The 18275-nt window shown below is 53.9% G+C and overlaps 1 protein-coding gene across 2 annotated transcripts in view; it reads right to left on the bottom strand.

Annotated features, from left to right (window-relative positions):
- Positions 1 to 17660, bottom strand: part of KIRREL1 (kirre like nephrin family adhesion molecule 1) — a 119489-nt gene extending 101829 nt beyond the window's left edge. For both annotated transcript variants that reach the window (XM_075563644.1, XM_075563645.1), the window contains exon 1: positions 17299 to 17660. In XM_075563644.1, the coding sequence (XP_075419759.1) occupies positions 17299 to 17350 (52 nt within the window). In that variant the 5' untranslated portion in view covers positions 17351 to 17660. The remainder of the gene's footprint in view (positions 1 to 17298) is intronic.
- Positions 17661 to 18275: the final 615 nt, after the last annotated feature.

Raw genomic sequence — 18275 nt, 5'->3', positions numbered from 1 at the left:
CCAGAGTGATTAATTAAGAGATAATAAAAAGAAAAGGAGGGCGAGAGGGGGGCCTCACGGCTTTGCTTTGATGATAGAACCTGAGGTGAGCCAAGCAATTAGGGGAATCTTTATCGAGAGTTAGCTATAATCCACAAATTATCAAGCACCAAATGCTTCAGGAGCAGGGCGCATCTCACTCCTGCCGAGTGACAGACCAACAGACAGGGAAGGACAGCAGGAGGAAGAGGGCCCGGGAGCGACCGGCTGTGAGCACTGGGGCGTGTGGCTCTGCTGGGGGACAGGCAGCCAGGCTGTGCAGATTGTCCTGTGCCAGGCCACCAGGCAGCACGTCCAGGACCCTGGGCCATGACTGTCCTCTCTTCCTACCCTTGAGAAAGGGGACAACAGCCCCCAAACCAATGCAGGCTGCCCCACAGGCTGACTCCTGCTGCTGGAACCAGCTCAGCATATTCTCCCATCTCTCCCAGGTGCCCGGGACACCCACGTTCCTCTCCCGCAGGACGCATCAGCTCTTCCTCCTCAGAAGGAGTCCGATGCCGCCCGGTCCTCCAGGGAGCGGGAGCTGATTTCACACCAGCCCTCTCCTGCAGTGCATGGCTGCCTGTGTGGGTGTGCGGATGTGTGTCACGCTGCTGGTGTGAATGCTGCACAGGCCACCTTTGGCGAGGTGACACCGCAGCTCCAGCTCCCAGAGGTTCCAGCCCACTCAGCAGTAGGTGGGCAGGAAGGCCTCCTGGCCCCGACTTTGCCTCCACCTGTATGGGTAGGCCTCCTCCATCTTTCCTTGCACAACCTTCTGCCTTTCTTCTTTTCAAATCATTTTACTGGGGGCTCTTACAGCTCTTATCACGGTTCATATGTCCACCCAAGACTGCACCTCTGTACGGGAGGAGGTGCACACATAGCAGAGTGGATGGTCTTTGTACATGTTTGGACCCTGGGAAAGACCGGGAACCTGTCTCCCCAATTAAAAAGACGAAGTTAGTTCTAGTTTAGGGTCAAACATCTGAGCTTCTCGCATAGGGTCCAATATCCCAAAGAGAAGTTCCAGCTCCTTATTAGGAGAGTCCTGAAGGCAGGCACCCCGTCACGGACACCCAGTCTCCTCCTTTATCCGCCCACCCTCACATCCTTTGGGATCCACTAGTGCAGGGCTGGGCTGAGGACATCCTGGGGTGATTCCAAGAGGAAAACCATCCTTCTCTGAATCGAGAAGAAACCCAACTGTGGAGTAGCCCCACCTCCGCCGTGCCCACCATGGCCCACGTTGCTGCAGATACCTGGCTTCGGGTGCAGATGCCAGGGCCTCTCTCTCTCATCCTGCCCCTGAAGACCCCTTGGAGGGAGGAGGAGGGGCTCTCAGGTAGCAGTGGTGACAAGGACACCAGAGCCCTCCAGTCCCCAGTGGCTCTGAGCTGCTGACAAGGGGAAACTGGACAGCTAAGGACATGGTGATTCAGCCAGCTTCCCAGGAGCACCATCCTCTAGCCCTGATACAAGGGCTGGGGGTAGGGAGCACGCTGCTATGGGAGGACAGCCTGGGAGATTTGCTGGAAAGCAAATCTGACCCCTGGAAAGACAATCTGCCGTGGCTCGGCTGGGGCCTCAGAGGCAGCCTCGCCTCTCCCCTCTCGGGGTTTGTTTTGAAGTGTGAGAAAAATGAACCTCTTGGAGAAGATGTTATTTATCCAGAAAATAGAGAAGATTGGAGAGCCGTTCGGTGGCAAGTTTTCATGCAGGGGCAGGAAGGGTTCCAGGTAGACACAAAGGAGAACTTCCTGCTTGTCAGGGATTATTAGATATGAAAGTGAGGGAGTTGAGAGAGCTAGTAAAATCTCTTTTTCTTCAGAAAGAGGATTAGCACTCTGGTGTCTGGCAGTTGATTCGAGTAAGGCTTGAGAGCCCCAAGATGCTTGAGTTCCTAAAGAACCATCACTCCCAGAACTCCCACAGCCTTCTCTGTTGACTCTGAAATGCCCCTGGATATACGGCTGTAGTTTGTCTGTGTACTGGCAGGCTGTCGAATGTGTGTCTGTCATTTTTCAGGAGGGGAGAAGAGGGCACCAAGTTTTTCCTGAGATGAAATGAAATTAACTTGGTATGGCTCTTCCATCCATCGTCTTTGTCATGCAAATAAGGTATAGAGGCCTCTAGCTTGGGGATTGGTCAACTTTGCCATTGTGCTGGGTATAAAAGTGAGCCACCTCAGAAGTAGGAACAGAGGAATCCCACTCCTGAGCATGTGCAAGCTCCAGCCAAGGCACCAGAGTTGCAGTGCTGAGACCGTGGGACACAGCAGAGGAGACGTGCTGAGATCATGAGGCAGAGTGATGGAGAGTGCTCGGCCCATGGGAGGAGTAGAGCTGAGTACCTCTGCTGAGTGGGTACCCTTTGTAACACTAGCCTGGGTCAAATGATCTTGTAGTGGAGAGCCTATGGGCCAGAGAGAGATGTGCTCAGCGGTGTGGCTGGTGTTCTCACTGGTGAACAAAAGGTCTGTGTCTTTAGAATGCTCTCTGAGCCTAACTTGTGGTAACCTGCTAACTTGCCTAATGAAGCCTCATAATTGCAAGTATTGTCTGTGAACTCTGTGTGGCTAGTGCACTGGATGATCAAACCCAACGGAGAAGTAAAGTGCTGTGAGAGGGACAGGTGGTGTCAGAATAGGATAACAAAGGCTGGAGGGTAGAGGTGTGCCTGACCTCTGCCTCATGAATCATCCTTGGGCAGATGTGAAGTTGGATTCTTCTTCTCCTTGTGTGGCTGAAGGAGGTCAGACATGGACCCCACACCCTTTCCTCAGGGCCCTAGTGGTCAATGTTCTTGAGCTATAAGGACTAATTTCACTAAGCCTGGGGGAGCCTGAAGGCTGGGGTTCTGCCTTCTCTGGTCCTCAGATCTTCCTCCAGTGCCTGGAGGTTCTGCACAGAGATGGAGGAGCGAGAGAGAAAGAGAACACAAACCAGTTCACTGTATTGACTAAACAATGTATCTTACTTATCCAGAGAAGACTCCCCATTGCTCTCCCAAAATCATGGCCTCAACCAAGCTATGACCCACCTCCCTTCCCAAATCACACCATCTTCTCATGGCCCAATTCCCAAGCCAAAACCAATAGAATCATGATCATGGTTACACTACAGCTCAAAGTGTTTCCTCCCAAATCTCCCACTAAAAGTTGAATCATGAGAACTTTTTAATAAATAAATAAATTTAAATCCCAGTAGAAATCACTGGCGTCGGCAGAGAGAAGTCTCCTCCAACAAATCCGCTCATTACTTTTTGAATTTGCAGCTGGCAACTGTTGGCATGGACAGATTTGGGGGAGGGGGGGTAAGTCTGTGGGTGTCAGAGAAGACGGGGATGAGTCAGTCTTGGGGCCGTGGAAAGATACGGAGGCAAGCACGGCACCTCTCCTATCCCACAACCTGCTTCCTGGAAACAAACATATCGATGATGCGGAATCAATGACCCGGGCTCTGTTATACAACTAAACTGGCAGAGAAATGAATTCAATTACATGAATTCTATTTTCTCTTTGATTTCCATTAGAATGTTCAAGATCTATTTCCCGAAGGGGAAACATCCTCCAACACCTCCAAGTGTGGTTCTAGGACAGGCAGCATCAGCATCACCTGGGAACTGGGGCAGGAGAGACTTAGAAATGCAGGTTTCAACCCTGACCTTAGATCTGTATCTCAAGCAGCACTTGAAGGAGATCCCCAGGGGTGTCCGCGTATGCCCACAGTTTGCGCAGCATTGTTCTAACACACTGGGTGGGCTGAGACCTTCTGGGGAGATAAAGGTTAAAATGATAACCATGCTTACCTTGCAGTATACTGGGAAAACCAGGTTTTTCCATGACTGAAAGTCTAGGTAAGGCGGTGTGAACACCCTACTGAACTAAGACTCACAGAAGTTAAGAGGCCACTCCATCTCCAGGGCCAGGGCACACACTTAATACTAAATCACGGTTCTTTCCATTCCATTATAGGCTGCCTCTCCAGAACTCCCATGGCACCGTACCCCAGAGGCCAGCAATGCAGGCCTTACCCACACCGCTGGCCACTTCCCTTGGCACAGTGGACAGTGGAGACTTAGCTCTCTATGAGGCCCCTGCATGGTGCAAACCATCGGATCCTCTCTATTAACTGAGCCCAGCCAGCAGTGTCATGGAAGTGAGCCCTGGCGCTCGCTTTTGTCAAGATTACAGTCACTAACATGCCCGTGGAGCTCAGCTCTACTCCGTAGAGCCATGAGACAGGGTTTGACCTACATCTGTTCACTGCTCCTTTCCCCGAGCCTCCGTCCTCAGATCGGCCTTAGGCTGTGAAGTGTAAAAAGCAGGCACTAGGCAATATTCCTAATAACTAGGATTTATTGAGCACCTATTATGCTCCAAATACTGTTCCTTAATATAGATTCTTTTACTCAATCCTCATAACAACCCTAAGGAGTTGCTTTTATAGGTGAGAAAGCAGAGGCTCTAATTAAGTGAGCAGATCATGATCAAGTCCACTGGAGAGGGACTGACGCTCCCAGGCCCCCAGGTAGGAGGTTCTGGGGCACTCCAGGTGTTACCCCATGCAGGGCACAAAGTTGAGTTGAAAGAGGACAGACTCACCTCACATGACACAGCCCTGGGATGAAAACAGCAAAGGTATTACATAAATTAGACCCTATAGATGCAGACTTCAGAGGCACACCCCTCCCCCTTCAATTTTCTGCATAAACAGAGAGCAGCAGCGCCGCAGATAACCCAGAAGTCATTTCAACCTGGATTTGCAAGACAGTCATTGTAGTGGGGATTTTTGCAAAGTCAGATTTTCTTTTCTAATTATATTTAGCTCAAACTGACATTAAAATTAGTTTGCATTCTCATTCACCCCTTGACTGGTGGGGAGAGGCCTCCCGTAGGCTGTATACTGGGTGATGGTCCGTTGGTCCAGGATCAAACACCAAGCACAGAATTGCTGATCCAGGAATGGGGGCGGGAGTGCTGACGCACAGGTGGCCACAGCCAGCCCTGAGTGCTCCTAGGAGAGAGGGGTGTGAAGAGAGGAATGTGGGGGGCCTCTGGGAGTTCTCCCTGGCCCACCTCCCAGGAAACTGTAAGATTTCCAGGACAGGGGGAGGGAGACAATACAGACAGAGGCATAGAGCAACAAGTCAATTGCTCAGGGTTTGGGACTAAAACCCCGGTATCTTGGCGAACAGATGGCTGTTGAAGCTGGGCGAGGTGGGGCACCTCACAACATTTTCTCCCCCACGACCACAGAATGGATTCCTATTCACAGCGAGCAGATGGATTTATATCACTCCTCCGGTGAGGCTAGTGGGTTTGAACCTCTGATCTTGCAGTTAGCAGGTCAATGTTTACCCAACAGCGCCACCAGGGCTGGCGGAGTAAAGGGTTACACGTTGGGCCTCAAAGGACCCTGTGGGTAGCAGTTCGAAACCACCAGGCGCGCCCCACTTTGGAATGAGGCTTTCTGCTTCCACAAAGAGTCACGGCCTCGGAAACCCACTGGGGCGGTTCAACCGTGTCCTATAGGGCGGCCACAAGTCGAGCTGCCTCGATGGCAGTGCGTTTGCTTTTGGTTTAATCTTTAGAGAAACGGGCTGCCAGGGTCACTGAGAGTGGCAACCAGGTCCATGGCGGTGGGCAGGGGGTTCTTTGGTTTCTCTCCCACAAACCTGCGTGCTGGTGAGCCGACCAGCTCTGGCAGGGCGGCAATGAGGGAGCTGACATGGAGAACCCCAACTTCCTTCAGAAGCAGCACCCATCCAGCCAGCGTGCACTATTCCGGGATTTCTGCTCATTTAAAAAGCACCCCTCTTCCTCTCCCTTTCCCTCCCTCGCCCTCTCTGCCCATCTTCCCCATGTCCGTGGCGTCCTTCCTTTTAATGACCTCCCAGTTAAGTGACTCGAATGGGAAGGAGCAGTGCAAAGCACCTCGTGGCTTGACAATGCTGGGTAATGGAGCGAGCAGGGCCCCAGGCTGTTCCCGGGAGAATTCAGGAAAAAGGGAGAGAGTGAAAGCAAAAAAAAGAAAGAAAAGAAAGCCCTCCGCTAAGCTGATTACAAGGACGAAGTTAATTTAGAAATCAGCTCCATTGGGTGGGAAGGAGGGGAGGAGTCGGGGAACTGGACACAAGAGGTTGGGAGATTGGGGGGAGCGTATGCTTTGTATAAACTGCCTTTCTTCCTGGAAATCATAATCCTTGGAAGGGATCTGGGCGCCCTCCTTCAGATTCCTTCGCTCCTTCCATCCGGAGCCGGGGCACAATCAGGGATTGTCCAGCGCCGGGGCGTCGGGAACAGCGCCGCATTCCAGAGGCTCCCGCCCGCCCGCCCGCCGCAGCTCGGCCTCCCGTCGGCGGGCGCCCCCTCCCCCTCCCCCTCCGGGCCGCCACCGGGACCCTGGGGCTCCGGCATTTTTCACATACCTCACTCGAAGCCTTTATCTCTCCGGATGGTCCAGTCAGTGTGTGTGCATGCGTCCATCGCCCTCGCCCAGGGAGAGCCCCCAGCGGGGGAGCTGCACTGCACTCACCGTTTCCCCCTGCCCGGTGCCCGGTGCCCAGTCCCGGGCCACGCACCGAGCCCAAGGCGGGAAGCGGGTGGAAAGTTTCCATTTGGGGGATAAAGAATGCCGGCGCTCACTTCCTCGTGGAGGTCTGGGGCATTTCTAGGTTGGGGGGTGGTCAAATGTCTGCCCATCTGAGGCCGGGAGCAGCGGGGGTCCGCCTGCAGGACCTTTATTGCTGCAGTGGGGAGGTGCCATGGAGGGAATGCCTACTCCTGGGGCCACGTGCTCCGCGGCCCCAGAGGGGTCATCTCTTTTTCGTGTGGAGCCACTGCATGGGAGGCTAAGCCCGGGGTTAACGGTTACACTACCAGGCCTCCACCCTCCAACCGCCCCCCAAAAGCAAACCTATATGTTCGAAACCATTTTATTGGGAGCTCATGCAGATATCCTATCATTCCATAGTTCCATCACATCAAGCAGTGTTGTACAATTGCTAACACAGTCAGTTTCCAAACACGCTTTCCTTCTTGATATGAAGCCATATCTGATACCGACACCCATATAGGTTTTCCAAAGCTAGAAATCTTCATGGAAGCAGATTTAAAAAAAAAATTTTTAAGCTACCTCACTGCCATTCAATCAATTCTGACTCACAGTGACCAGATGGGACAGGGTAGAACTGCCCCTGTGGGTTTCTGAGACAGTACTGCTCGACTGGAGTAGAAAGCCTCATCTTTCCCCTAAGGAGTAGCTGGTGGTTTTGAACTGCTGACTTTGTAGCTAACAATCCACTGCCTAATCCTTAGCACCACCAGGCCCCCTTAGCATGACCTTAAAAGGACGACATGCACCACGATCCTCAATGGGGTCATCTGGTTCCCCAGGATTCTGGGCCTTGTAGACTTACATAATCATGTAGACCCAGCACAGGCTCCAAAGAGACCAGGCTGCGGGGCCTGGATGGGCCCCCTGAACTGTGCTTCCAGGCTTCTTTATCTCATACCCAACCAACCTCAAGGTCAGGTCTGCAGTTCAAGAGTTCTCAGAAACCCCCAGGGGCAGTGCTACTTGGTCCCTAGTGGGTAGCTGTGTGAGTCAGAATTGACTAGATAGCAGTGGGTTTGCTTGTCTGAAGGATTCTCAGAGAAAAAGCTTTCCTCAATTTCCCAACCCAGGTCACTAGTCTGAGACGTCCCAAGGACAGGCTGCTATTTCTCTGCTCATTTCTGCATTCATAGTCAAGCTCGTAGTTACCTTTTTCACCGATTAAAAATTAAAAAACAAATTAATCGAAGAGGTGCAAATATCCATAGCCAAGGGCGTAAGAGAAGGGGAGGGTTTGCTGAGGCAGGAGAGGAATGATCAGCCCAACACTTAAGATTGTGCCAAACAGAAATCCCACTCCCGACAGGTCAGACTTTGGCCTACTCAAGGCCTTCCTGGGCCAGTCCTCATCTACTCTTCTCCCATCCAAGTCCTCAGCTTCCACCAGTCTTGGTGTCCCTGGAACATCCTGGGCTTGGCTTGAGAAATTCATCCCGTCTGGTGATGTCCTCTCTCCCTTTCCTGCCATATCCACATCCTGCCCATCATTAAGCCTACTTCCTCCATGGGCCCGTTCCTGGACACGTCAGCCCACAGCACACTCTCCCCTCTTCTGGAGTCCCGGGCACGGAAGGAAGGACACCGCTTTGGAAGGGCCACTCAAAGCTTTTGAGAGGGAGGGGCCAAGATCAGATACTGTCCTTTATTTTTTAATTCCTCATAATGTCTAGCACTATGTTTTGCAAATAGTAGTAGCCATTCGCTGGTCTTTAAAAATGTAATTCTCCCCCATTTTTTTGCAAGAAAAACCTGAGGCCCACTGAGGTTAAGCATCTGCTCCGGAAGAGAGACGTGAGATGAGATTCTTCAGGGAAAGTTGTATTTTCCTTCTTTTGTATCACAAGTGTCTACTACAGACAGGGTCTGGCTCATAGAAGCCCATAATACCTTTCCGCTGAATGAATGGACCCACACATCTTCCTGTGAGGATATATGCCTCACTCCCCAGGACAGGAAGAAGTATGAAAAGACCCAGCCCTGGAGAAGAATCTACGCTTCTAGCCCCGCCTGAGATAAGGTGGTGTCTTTGGGCAACCCAGTCAGGAAGGCCTAGCAGGCTCAAGCCTTCCCCCATCCCCACCTTAAAGTCAGGTCCCGTTGGCCTTCAGGGAGATTCTCCCATCACCTTCCCCAGAGCCAGGTCCCCCTGAGGAATGAAACAGCAGCATTATCTCCTGGGAAACTCACAGAATTTGCCAGGGAGTGCTGGAGATTTCCACCCCTGGATTTAAGACTCTTAATCCTAAGGAGGTTGGCTGGCTGCAAGGCCCATTTATTTCAATACGATCCCAATTTTGTTAAATGGGCTCAAGGAGGGCAGAGGGGGATGCAGCTCCAGCCCCCTGGAGACAAAGGAGGTTAATAAAAGTTGGTGAAGAAATTAAAGGTGGAGGGAGGGAAGAAGTGGAGAGGCTGGAGGGAGATGGGGTGAGAAGAAAGACAAGTGCAATTTGGGGTGGTGCCTGGATGCCAGAGCAGTTTTCTTCCTGGGGCTCCAAGAACTTAATCAGGGTCTCATTGTCTGTGAATCAGAGCTGGGAAGGCAGGTGTAAGAGCCAGAAATTGGGGCGGCAGCAAGGAGACAGACTCAGTCACAGAATGGGGACCCAGTGGCTTCTGACTTTGCTAAGCGGGTCACGTGTGCATCCAAAGTGCTCACGGCTGGACAAACACCCTGCCTTCTAAGACGGGCAGGACTGCCATCAAGTCGATGCCATTTCATAGAGACCAGAGACCGAAACTGTTTATGCAAGTGGAAAACGCAGTCCACGGTGGTTTCGAACTGCCGCCCCAGGAGGATCACAGGCCAACACATAGCGTAACCATTACACCACCAGGACTCCTGCCAGGGCAAGCTGCTAGAGCGGAGGAAAAAGGATACACAAGAAGTTGGCAGTGCTGCACCCCGGTGCTCTGGTAAATGGATGGATTGGGGAGAAGTACCGTATATACACGTGTATAAGCCGAATTTTTCAGCACATTTCTTATGCAGTTTTGTGGTAAAATTAGGTGCCTTGGCTGATAGTAGGGTCGGCTTATACTGGAGTATATATGGCATCTGTCTTTACAGGTATCGGTATGAGAAATGGGTGTGTGAGGAAGGGCATATGGGTGTGTGTGTGTGTGTGTGTATGTGTGTGTGTGTGTGTGACTATATGTGTATGCCTGAAGCAGGAATGGCCAAGAGGTGGAGGGAGGGTATGGTCCCTGACCTCCACCCCAACCTCCCTGCTGGCTCCTTCACTTACTGGCTGTGTAATCTTGAGCACGCTGCTCAAGTCCATGGCTCCCCCTCTGCCCATCTGGCAAATGGGCATAAGAACACCTGAATTACCAACAGTTGTCAATGTCCAGTCAGTTACTAATGAATGCAAAACAGAGTCTAAGCCCTCCACAGAAACAAAATGGTCTTCTCCCTCCCTCCCGCTGGGAAAGCCCATTCCACTGACCCTTGGCTGCTGAGCAGCCTCTCCCTGGCTTTACAGTGTAGGTTCAAGGGTCGCCAAGACAACCCTTTCTCTTGTACCACTGTGTGCTTCTACCACACCCACAGCCTCCGCCTTTCGGTCAAGCCTTCTCCCAAAGTCTACCAGACCCTGGGGAGAAGGCAGGCAGGTGTCAGGACTAGTTCAGGAAGGAGGGTGGCTGTCTCCATCTCTGGAGAGGAATCCCCAGATCCTCAGCTAGAAACACCTCACAGAAAGGGAGGAGGTTAGGGAATTTGCTCCCTCTGGTCCAGCCCCTAGGCAGGTCACTGAACCTCTCTCCCTCTTTGTTTTCTTATCTTTTGAATAAAGAACTACTACCCACCATCCAAGGGTGCCTCCATAGCTCTATCAACATATGAAAGAGTTGCCCAGACCAGAAGACTTTCCACTTCCCCCGAAGAGTTCCCGGCTGGGAACTTCAGTCCTGCCCTGTCCTGGAGGGTTGCTGGGCGTGGGAATGGACTCAGTGGCAGTGAGACACCTCAAAAGTAACCCAATGAATGAAACGTCCAATGGCTCCAAGAGTGGAGGGAGTGGGTTGGGGCATCATGAAGCTCTGGACAAGAGGCAGCGCATACATTTCCCACCGGCGTGTAGCAATGCCTAGATCCTGACAGTAAGGTTTGCCTCATGGCCAGTCAGCCAAACGGGCAGGGAAATGGGTGTGGACTCCAGGTGAGAATGGAATGAGAAAGGAGGAACGGAACCGGGCCGCCACTGTGGGGCCCAGGATAAGGAAGAAGATGCAGGATGGCCTCCCGGCCTTTCCACAGCTGCCAGCTATACGGGAGGCATGAGGCCACGACTCCACACTTGAAGTGGCTGGCTCCAAAGTGACTTTTCAGGGAGACAAAACATCACTGGAATCTAACCCTGGGCAGATGACTTCCAGGAGCAAGTTACTTAAACTATCAACTCTGGGTTTTCCATCTATAAAATGCGGACAATATTAACTTCCCTTGAAGGCATAATAAGTATGCAAATAAAACCCAGAACCAAATTCACTGCCAGCAGTCCATGTCAACTGCTAGCAGCCCTCTAGACAAGACACCAGCCCTTGGCCTTGGCCCTAGACCAGTGACTCTCAACCTTCCTAATGCCACCACCCTTTCATACAGTTCCTCAGGGTGTGGTGACCCTCCAACCATAAAATCATTTTCGTTGCTACTTCATAATTATAATTTTGCTACTGTTGTAAATCAGGTGACCCCTGTGAAAGGGTCTTTCAATCCTCCAAAGGGGTCGCGACCCACAGGTTGAGAACCACTGCTCTAGGGCAAGGTACAACTGCCCTTGTGAGTTTCTGAGACTGTAACTGTTAATGGTATGTGGCTTAAATTGTTTTTAATCTGCTTCCATAAAGATTTACAGCTTTGGAAAGCCTGTATCGGGTAGCTATCAGAAACTTGATGGCAATAGGCTTTGCGGGGGGGGGGGTGGATGTGGGATGGGGCCTGGTGTTGTTAAGCGCTGTTAGGGGGACCCCTGTTCTGGGATGTCCCCAGGGGGCACCACTCGGCACCCCATGCCTTGTCTCTGGGCATGACTCTGTCCTTTCCAGGAGCCAGCCCTAGCAGGGTAGAGGGCTCCAAACTCCCTGCCAATGAGCCCATTCCAATTCTCAGCGAGGACTCTGTAGGAGAGAGCAGAGCGGCCCCTGTGGGTTCCTGAGACTGGAACTCTTGAGGAGCAGAAAGCCTCCTCCTTCTCCTGGGGAGTGGTAGCTGGTGGGTTCACACGACTGACCTTACTTAAAGTGGCTAGCAGTGCATGCACAACCACTCTGCCACCACTGGAACTTCACAGCATGGACCAGAAGTAGTCCCCACATCTGTAGACCACGGACACGTAAGGCCGGTTTAATATTAGAAATCGAGTCAAGTCCTCAAAAACAAGCAAACAAATAAGCACATTTCCCAGCACCATCGCGCGGTCAAAGAAAAATCACTGAACACCAACATTAAGTAGGACAGGAATCAAATGAAGCATTGGTTTACATTCCTTGAGTCAGTTCACCTGCATGAGAAACTCTCTTTCCCCCTCTAGTCCTTTTTTGATGGTGGACCAGTAAAATCGGTCCCAGCCAGCCCAGCATCAGCCCTGTCTGGCAGCAAGTGGGATCCTGGGATCCCTGGCAAAGGGGGGTTGGCACTGACTTGGGGATGATCCGGTTAGTATACCCACCAGGCAAGATGCTTAGCCGCCTAAGCCTCAGTTTCTCATCCATGAAATGGGGCTGATCACAGAGCCGGTCCCAGGGGGTTGTTGTACAGATGAAATAAGATCATGCATATAAAGGAGTTAGCGCAAACGCTGAGGAATTGATCCCTATGTTTCCCAGGCTCGGAAATGCCGCCAACTCAGGGACACTGCCTCTCCTCATTTCACACAAGAGTCCTAGCGACTTCTCACGCAAACGCCCACTTCTTCTCCACTAGCTCCTCAAGGCCCTGCCCTAGACCTTTTCCTAAAGAATTCCCTCAGCAAGGGAGAAGCTGATCAGGTTTGCCTTCTGGCGCTGCCCCCACCTGCTGCTCTCCAGGAGCAGCCAAGAGGTGAGACTGAAAGTCCAGACCAAGTAACTGGGCAGCTGGGGCGAGAAACTGGAGAAGGGCTGGAAGCAGGTGCAGGGAAGTCGTTGCCCATCCACCCACCACCAGCCTCTGCGTCCACGGAGCAGGCATGGGTGGGCACTTGACTCCGTGCCAGACACTGTGCCGCACGCACACTTGACGCATGTGCTAATACATTTAATGAAGCGAGGGTGGCGGGACTTGGTCTCATGTACTCGGATATGTGATCAGGAGGGACCAAGCAGTTCTTGGAGAAGGCCGCCATGCTTGGTAAAGTAGAGGGGCAGCAAAAACGAGGAAGACAGACCCTCAGCAAAATGGATCGGCACCGTGGCGACAGCAAGGGGCTCAATGCAGAAGAAAGACAGAGGAAGCAGCAGGAGCGGGCAGTGTCTCTGCTGTTATGCAGTGTCACTGAGAGTTGTAACTAACTCCACAGCATCCAGCGGCAAGAATGTATGTCATTGTCATCGCAACCCTATAAAGTATCATTACCATCCTCACTTTCCAGACAAACTGAGGCCCAGAGAGGGAACACAATTTGTGCAAGCTGACAGGACTACCAAGTAATAGGAACGGAAGTTTGCGATTCAATCATCACGTAATACTGTCTCCCTCCAACACGATATCACGCTCATCAGTTGATCAGCTGCATAAGAAGCACGTGTCACTGTCAGTCCAGCGTACTGCGGTGGGCTGCACGTTACCGTATGCCGGAAGCTATCCCACTTGGATTTCAAGTGTGGCAAACAGGTATCAGTGGAGCATGCAGATTAAGACAGACTAAGAAGGTATGGCGATCTGCTTCCCCAAACCAGCCAATGAAGCCTTATAGTTCAGAACAGAGCCCTAGCTGGTGGTGCTGTCCCGTAAGCAATGGACCACTAACCGCAAGGTCAGAGGTTCAAAACCATCAGCTGCTCCATGGAGGAAAGATGAGGCCGTCTGCTTCTGTAAAGATTCACCGCCTTGGAAACACTGAGTGTTTGACTCCAGTAGACATACTGCCGGTAGATGAGGCCCTTCGGTTGGAAGAGACTCAAAACCATAACCACAACGCTGAACGGGAATACGGGAAGATACTGCCGACAGAGCACACTAAGTAGGCAGCACTGCACTGTTCTACGTGAGGTCCTTGTGAGTTGGAACCCACTTCGGTGGCCACTAACACGGACCGTGTACACAGCGCTATGTCAGAAGGTGTCAGATCCGAGAGGAGCTGAGACTTGGTCCTAGTGTATATGAAGTTCTAGAGGCGCCTTGCATCACGGCACACAGTTGTCATGTCAAGGGAGTATGAGCAGGGGAGCCGAGGCGAGGCTTCCTCACCTCCTCTCCAGCCCAGAGAACCAAAATCAGAGCCACAACCACAGTGGCTACCGCTCTGGGAACGAAGCCCAGATGCCCCTTCTGCTCCTGATTAGGGCTCTCTGGACTCCAAGGCTGTGGCAAAGGGTAACGCCAGGCACAGAGGACTTATCTCCACCCCTTGCCCCTTTGGGCCTCAATGGGTAGGAGATGGACTAGACTCCAATCAAGGTCAAGGTGAGGGACCTGTATCCTGATTTCTGCCACACCTCTCCTGACTTCTTTCCCAACCTCAGCGCCCTGCTCTGGCAGCCTTGGCAAGGGAGAGGGGAGTGTGTGTGTGTGTGTGTGTGTGTGTGTGTGTGTGTGTGTGTGTGTGTGTAAAGGGGATAGCCTATTCCCAACTCCTTTTCCAGGCTGCTGTGGTCTGCCAGGATGCAGCTGCACTCTGGGAGTTGAATGCTGGGATTTTAGGAGGCCCTGGGGTCTCTTCCCTCTGCCCCACACCCCCCTCAACAGCAGGGGCAGGGATGCCAGGGGGAGCTCTGGGGGCTGAAGGGACATTTTCTTCCTACTCCCCAACTCCCCTCTGTAGGCAGCTCCCGCCCCTAGCCGGCCTGTCATCCCACATTGCTCTGATTAGCTATAATCTTTCTTTTTCAATTTCTCCTCCCCGAGACTGGGGAGCGAGAAAATCTCCCAGAAAATGAATAAATATTTCAATTTTCAGTGTAATCAGTCTGAGGAGCCAGCGCATGATGGAAACGGGGGGAAGGATAATGGTTTTCATTTAGATAAGATACAGAAAATTATTTAGTGAAAAATGAAGATTGATGAAGCCTATTGAAATTCTTCAGAATGCGATTTTTATTTCCCCGGCCTAGGCTGGTTTTCACACTATCACCCCCCACCCCCCACCTTCCCCTCTCATCTCAGCTCCCCTCAATTCTGTGGTCTTCCCCCACCTTTTCTATACCCCTACCCCATCCCTCACCTCCACCCCTACCTCCACCTTCTCTCCTTTTCCAGTCTTCCTGCCCCTGACCTAGAATGCCTTCATTTGAAGAACAGAAGCCAAGGAGCGGGTCCTGCCACCCCCACACCAGGTCCCAAGTCTCCCCAGACCCCCACTCCTACCCTCCCTGGCGCCCTGTCCCGCTGCCCCCAGTTGGCTTCCCAGCAACACTTCCACTGACTTCCTCATCCCTCCTGCCTGTCCTCTCCCTACACCCCAACACTTGTGTACACTTTCCTCAGGCCAGCTTCTCCCCAGGGTTGGAGACAGGCAGGTGGGAAGCTCAAGAGTTCCCCAAGCCCTTCTCCTTTCCAAAGGGAGCAAGGCACACCACACATCAGGGCTCTTTCTGACCGTCTCTGTCCCTGATCCCATCCGCATGTCTGGCCTGTGTGGTTAATGCAGCTTTTGTTCCTGAAAGCCCAGTCGTATCCATGTTGCTGCCATGTGAAGACTGCAGGGACAGGGCAGACAGAAGCTTGTCCCCCACACCTACCAGTAGGCACGCATCAGGCCCGGCCCTCCCCCACCCCCCTGGGGCCTCCCCCTGCCTGAGCCGCCTGGCTGAACAAAGTCAGAACTTCAGTCATCTTCCCAACTTTCAGCCAAGTGGCTGGCCTGCCTTGCCAACCCCAGGGCTGGGCCTCCTCCTTTTCTCCAGGACCACCTCCCACTCTCGGGGGCTCACACCAGGGATGTGCACCCTTCCTGGGGTCTTGACTGTGCTGGGGAGTAAGGGTGTCCTAGGGTCAGTGATGGATCAGAACCTGCCTCCCCACCTCACCCCACCCCAAACTCAGCCAGGCTTTGGCATCCAAGCTGGGAGAGGCCAGGCAAGGAGAGCAGAGGTCCAGTGTTAACATCCCATGCCCCCTGAAACAGGCCCCCATCAGCCCAGGAAGGGAACTGGGAACTGGGTGCAATGCCCGCTGGAGACTGTTCTGTCCAAGCTGGATTCCTGCCCCCAGATTTGCCCCCTCCGGGAAAGAGACCACCTCCTCCATTTTGTGGCCAGTCTCCTTAGGTATGTGCCCACAAGGATGTCTGTTCAAGTTTCTTTGTTTGCTGGAGGCTCCGTTATCTGTAGGGGTGTCCCTGTGTCCAAGTGTGCCTGTGCCCTTGTCACCGTCGGCATGCACCCATGTCCTGTGTCGCCAGGTGCTGCCGTGTTTGGGAGCATGTGTGTGCGGGTGTGTGTGATGTGGGGGAGGAGGAGGAGTCTGCGTGTCTTCCTCAGACGTGTCGCTGTCTTTGTGTGTCTGTGTCTGTCTCCGTGTGGGTGATGTTTGTGGGTATATCCGTGTCTCGGAAAGCGAGGAGTCGGTTTCAGAATCCTGTGACTGTGTGTCCATTTCTCTGCGTGTCAGCTCCATTTTGGGAAGGGGCAGTGTGGATTAAAAGCTTCCTCAGAGTACCATCCAGGAGGCAAAGACCCACTCACACAGACCCTGACCCTGGCTAGAGCCTGGCCCCTGTGTCCTTCAGTGCCCTGCTCTCCTGCCTCCCCCCCCCCAGGACATATTAACATTTTCTAATCTCTCAACCTCCCCTCCAAGCCGCTCCCCCCCCCACCAGTTCCAAATTTCCAAATAGGCCCCAGACATCAACACTTTCTGACCCCATCTGGGGTGTTAACTGCTCCCTTGCAGAACCCCCTCCCCAATTCAAAGCGTCTTTAGAACTCCACTCCCCAGCCCGAGCCTCAGTGAGCCAGGGTTCCCAATCCAGACTGGCAGCCTCGGGGCGCCTCTCCCACGCTCTGGAAGGGGCAGCCCCAGGACTGGAGCCTCGGCTCCGCCTCAGCACCCCTCTCCCCGCCCCCGCCCCCTCTCCCAGGGACTGAGAGGGGTGGTGGGGATTCCCTCAGCAACATCTTCAAGAGGCTGGCTCCCCAGCTTTCCGTTACCCCACCCCCGCCCCCTCCGAAACCTCCCTCGTCCCCCGCGGGCTGGTTCGGGGCGTCCGGTCTCCAGGCCTCGGTGGGAGGGGACAGGCAGGGCTGCCGTACAGACTTTGAGTGTCTGGGTCCCTTACCGAGTGCCACCCGCGGCCCCCAGTCTCCGTCCCCCCGCGCAGCCAGAGGAAGCAACTTGGGCCGATCCTCGGGAAACTCCTTCTCCCCAGCCCGGAGGACTCCGCGCCGGCCCCGGGCCCCCTCCGCGTGGCGCTGCGCCCCCAGGGGCTGGCCGCGGGCGCCCGCACCCCGCGTTCTCCCCAACCCCCCCCCCGGGCGGTGCCCCCCGGCCGGGCGTGCAGGGCGGCGCGGCGCTTACCTTGGGAGAAAGTGTCGGAGAGAGTGAGGATCCAGACGAGGAGGCTCAGCATGCTGTCCGCCCGCCGTGCGCCCGCGGCGCCTGGGCCCCGGAGTTGGAGAGGCGGCGAGAGCGGCGGGCCGGGAGGAGGGGACCCGGAGCCCGCCCGCCCCGCGCCCGCCCGCCCTTGCACACCCACACGCACACAGGCACACACACCACTACACGCGCAAACTCACTTCCCTCCCTTCGGTGCCTCTCTCTTTCCTCCCGGGGCTCCCGGTCCGCCCGCCCTCTCTCGGGCTCTCCTTTATTAGCTCTCCGCTCCCTGGCTCGCTTTGGAGCTCTACGCCGCTCTCTCCCTTTCTCTTCCCTTCCCTTCCCTCTATCCTTCCCTCCCTCCCTCCCTCCCTCCTCCTCCTGACGTCTACTCTCCCTCCGACGGCGCCTCCCTCCACAAGCCCTCCCCCTGCTCCCCCAACGCGCGCTCACCCGCTCAGCGCGCGCGCGCGCGGGCGCGCGCGCACACACACACACACACACTCCTCGCTGGAACGGAGATAGGCGGAGAGCAAAGAGAGGAAGGAAGGAATTGAGGGCAAAGGGGTGAAGCGCGCAGCCAGAGCGGGTGCTGGCACCGGGACGGCTGGACCCCTGCGCACTGGTCCCTTCTCCCACCCGTGGAACCAGACAGTGGGGGCGGGGGGGGGGGGTAGCGGTGCTAAGGACTGGGGGTGTCTAGCCTAGAGGAGGACTCTGGTGAGGAACATTGTATGGGTGCCTTTGGGTGGGCGTCTATGTGTGTTGGGGGGGGGCAGTTAGTGGCTTAGGAAGCATAAAAACCTCTTAAAATTTTTTTTAACCTAACATCCAGAATCGAACCTCTGTTTTTCTCAAAGGGAGAATTCTCAATTGAGTACTGAATGCTGCGGACTAGGGTAAAAGGATGGGGGGGTTTTGCAGATAAAACGCCCCCCCCTACCCCCTCCCCCCCCCTA

Source organism: Tenrec ecaudatus, chromosome 1, assembly GCF_050624435.1.
Source record: "Tenrec ecaudatus isolate mTenEca1 chromosome 1, mTenEca1.hap1, whole genome shotgun sequence".
NCBI classification, from domain to species: domain Eukaryota; kingdom Metazoa; phylum Chordata; class Mammalia; order Afrosoricida; family Tenrecidae; genus Tenrec; species Tenrec ecaudatus.
Note: the sequence above shows the minus strand (reverse complement) of the source record. Positions and strands in the feature narration are given on the sequence as shown.